This window comes from Protobothrops mucrosquamatus, unplaced genomic scaffold, assembly GCF_001527695.2.
Source record: "Protobothrops mucrosquamatus isolate PMUCROS unplaced genomic scaffold, P.Mucros_1.0 scaffold6354, whole genome shotgun sequence".
In the NCBI taxonomy this organism is placed as follows: Eukaryota; Metazoa; Chordata; class Lepidosauria; order Squamata; family Viperidae; genus Protobothrops; species Protobothrops mucrosquamatus.
In genome coordinates this window covers 14,643-17,431 of record NW_015392181.1, presented here as the reverse complement: position 1 = coordinate 17,431, position 2,789 = coordinate 14,643, and the positions used below count along the sequence as shown (strand labels likewise).

The following is a 2,789-nucleotide window of genomic DNA, read 5'->3' as shown; positions in this document are numbered from 1 at the left end:
ACTGTCAGGAAGTTTCTCCTTAGTTCTAGGTTGCTTCTCTCCTTGATGAGTTTCCATCCGTTGCTTCTTGTCCTGCCTTCAGACGCTTTGGAGAATAGCTTGACTCCCTCTTCTTTGGGGCAGCCCCTGAGATACTGGAAGACTGCTATCCTGTCCCCCCTCGTCCTTCTCTTCATTAAACTAGACATACCCAATTCCAGCAACCGTTCCTTATATGCTTTAGCCTCCAGTCCCCTAATCATCTTTGTGGTTCTTCTCTGCACTTTTTCTAGAGTCTCAGCATCATTTTTAACATCGTGGTGACCAAAACTGGATGCCGTATTCCAAGAGTGGCCTTACCAAGGCATTGTAAAGTGGTATTAATACTTCACGTGATTCGTTTTCATGTGATTTTGTGCATCGTGGGGACGGGGGCAATGGGGCTTTATGACTTTTATGGTGTGAATTCTTAAAGTTGCTTTTGTGCTGATCAGAGTCGCTTGTGTGTGAGTTGGGTGGCCACATATCTTTGTTTAATTTAACAGAACAAAGCAAAAATGAATTGTGCCGAAGGTGCTTTTTCAGGAGGCTACTGGACTTTCTTGTTTTTCTTTGAAGACATTTCGCTGTCCAGTTTCTTCTTAAAAACTTCCAGTGTTGGCGCATTCACCGCTTCTGGAGGCAGGTTGTTCCACTGGTTAATTGTTCTAACTGTCAGGAAGTTTCTCCTTAGTTCTAGGTTGCTTCTCTCCTTGATTGGTTTCCATCTGTTGCTTCTTGTCCTGCCTTCAGGCGCTTTGGAGAATAGCTTGACTCCCTCTTATTTGTGGCAGCCCCTAAGATATTGGAACACTGCTATCATGTCCCCCCTCATCCTTCTGTTCGTTAAACTAGACATACCCAATTCCAGCAAATTATAATCTAAAAGAAAACGTCTATGAGACGATGTATCATTGGTATTTAACACCAGATAAGTTGTTCAGAATGTATAAAGGTATTTCAAATGAATGTTGGACATTCAAATGTAAAGAAGAGACCTTGTATTATTCATGGTGGACATGTGATAAAGCAAAGAAATATTGAAGTAGGATTCACATCTTAATACAGAAGATTCTCAAAGTGAATATAAAGATAAAACCAGAAACTTTTCTTTTGAGTTTAATGGAAAAAAGACTTGGGAAAAAATTTGGAACTTTGATACAAAACTTGCCCACCATATAAATTAGCCCTCTGCAAGGCAATGATTCAAAACTGGTCAGGAATCCAAAACAGATGGTCATAGTCCAGAAGGATTGTATTCAGAAAATGCAAATAATTCTGTTCTCCAAAGGGGCACCACCATTGGTTCTTTGTGTTCAGAAGAGTGGTGACCACTTTCTAGAGGAAACCTAGTTACAAAAGTGATTCTTTTTATTTCAGTTGTTACAGGACAGAAAACGGAGGTAACACAACTTCCGGAAACCGTATCGGTGAAAGCTGGAGACAGACTCACTCTACAGTGTACATTGACTGGGGTAAATTTACTTGGAGGTGTGCGGTGGTTCAAAGGGCTGGACAGAAACCAGCCCCCCATTTACAGCAATAAAGTAGGCGCTTCCAACTGGGGGGTGAGGCTCATCCCAAGATCCAACACAGACTTCAGCATCAACATCCCAAACATCCGTCCTGAAGATGCCGGGATCTACTATTGTGTGAAGTTCAGGGCAGGGATCCCAGAGAGAGAACTGGCTTCGGGGAAAGGCACTCTGGTCTCCGTAATTGGTAGGTGGGGCGCTCCGATTTGATTTCTGGGGATGGAGGGAGATATTCCCAGTCAATCGAGAGACATATGAGATTAAATCTCATGTTCTGAAGTTGGATGTCATGGTTCCGACAGATGTTACTCTTCAAAGAACTTGAGGCATTGTTTACCTTAAAGAATCTTTATTCAAAATAACACGACATTGGTACGTACATGGTCGAAGCCAAAATCTGAATTCTCCTCCCCTAAACACATAGTATCGAAGCACAATTCCCTCCTCCAATTAACAGTCATAAATCACATTCTCCAATTAGTTTGAAATGCAAACCTTCCCTCCAGTTTCACAACCTGCCATTTCTTATCTTCTCTTATTTCAAACAACTTTGAAGAATACTCTACTGCGATGTTGTTATGTCTAACTAATCCCCATACACATTCTTCCCCCTCCTCCCCCCAGCACCATCTAATTCTAACTCTAAACGTAATACACAGGTTAAAGAGAAAATGGCTGCATCTTCATATATTGTCAAAGCAAGAACATCCGATGTTAGCAGCGTTGACATTGAGTCTCTCCAGCCAAATACAGCCTTCTAGCTTCCTGTATTATCTCTGAGGAACATCAACTGATATCTCTCTCTACTTTCTCCCTCAGCCAAGCCATCCCAGCCTGTGGTTTGTGGCCCCACAACAAGAGTCGTGGCAGGGTCTTGGGCCTCCTTCAACTGCTCCACAGAGGGATTCTCCCCCCAGGAGATCACAGTCAGCTGGTTGAAGGACGGGAAAAAAATACAGGCTGCCCAGACCAACATCTTGAACTCTGATGGAACAGAGAGCATTTCATACCAAGTAGAGAGCACAGTGGAAATCCCGCTGGAGCAAGGAGATGTGAAGTCTCAGCTGACCTGCCAGATCCAACACAGATCGTTGGATGGTCCTCTCCAGCAGGCCTTCCCACTCAGTGATGTCCTAAGAGGTAGGTGAGCTCTGGGTTGCAGAGAGGGACCAGGGCATGGAGTCTGGACCTGGTAGAGCGCCCTTCATGGTAGAGGGAATAATACCAGGAAGAACC

At 43.7% G+C, this 2,789-nt stretch overlaps 1 protein-coding gene across 1 annotated transcript in view; it reads left to right on the top strand.

The window, feature by feature from the left end:
• Positions 1-916: 916 nt before the first annotated feature.
• The window catches only part of LOC114923671 (tyrosine-protein phosphatase non-receptor type substrate 1-like), a gene marked incomplete at its 3' end in the record, with an annotated part of 15,607 nt that continues 13,734 nt past the window's right edge, over positions 917-2,789 (top strand). Inside the window, exons 1-3 of the mRNA XM_029286956.1 lie at positions 917-935; positions 1,399-1,740; positions 2,373-2,693. Coding sequence (XP_029142789.1) covers positions 917-935; positions 1,399-1,740; positions 2,373-2,693 — 682 coding nt within the window. The remainder of the gene's footprint in view (positions 936-1,398; positions 1,741-2,372; positions 2,694-2,789) is intronic.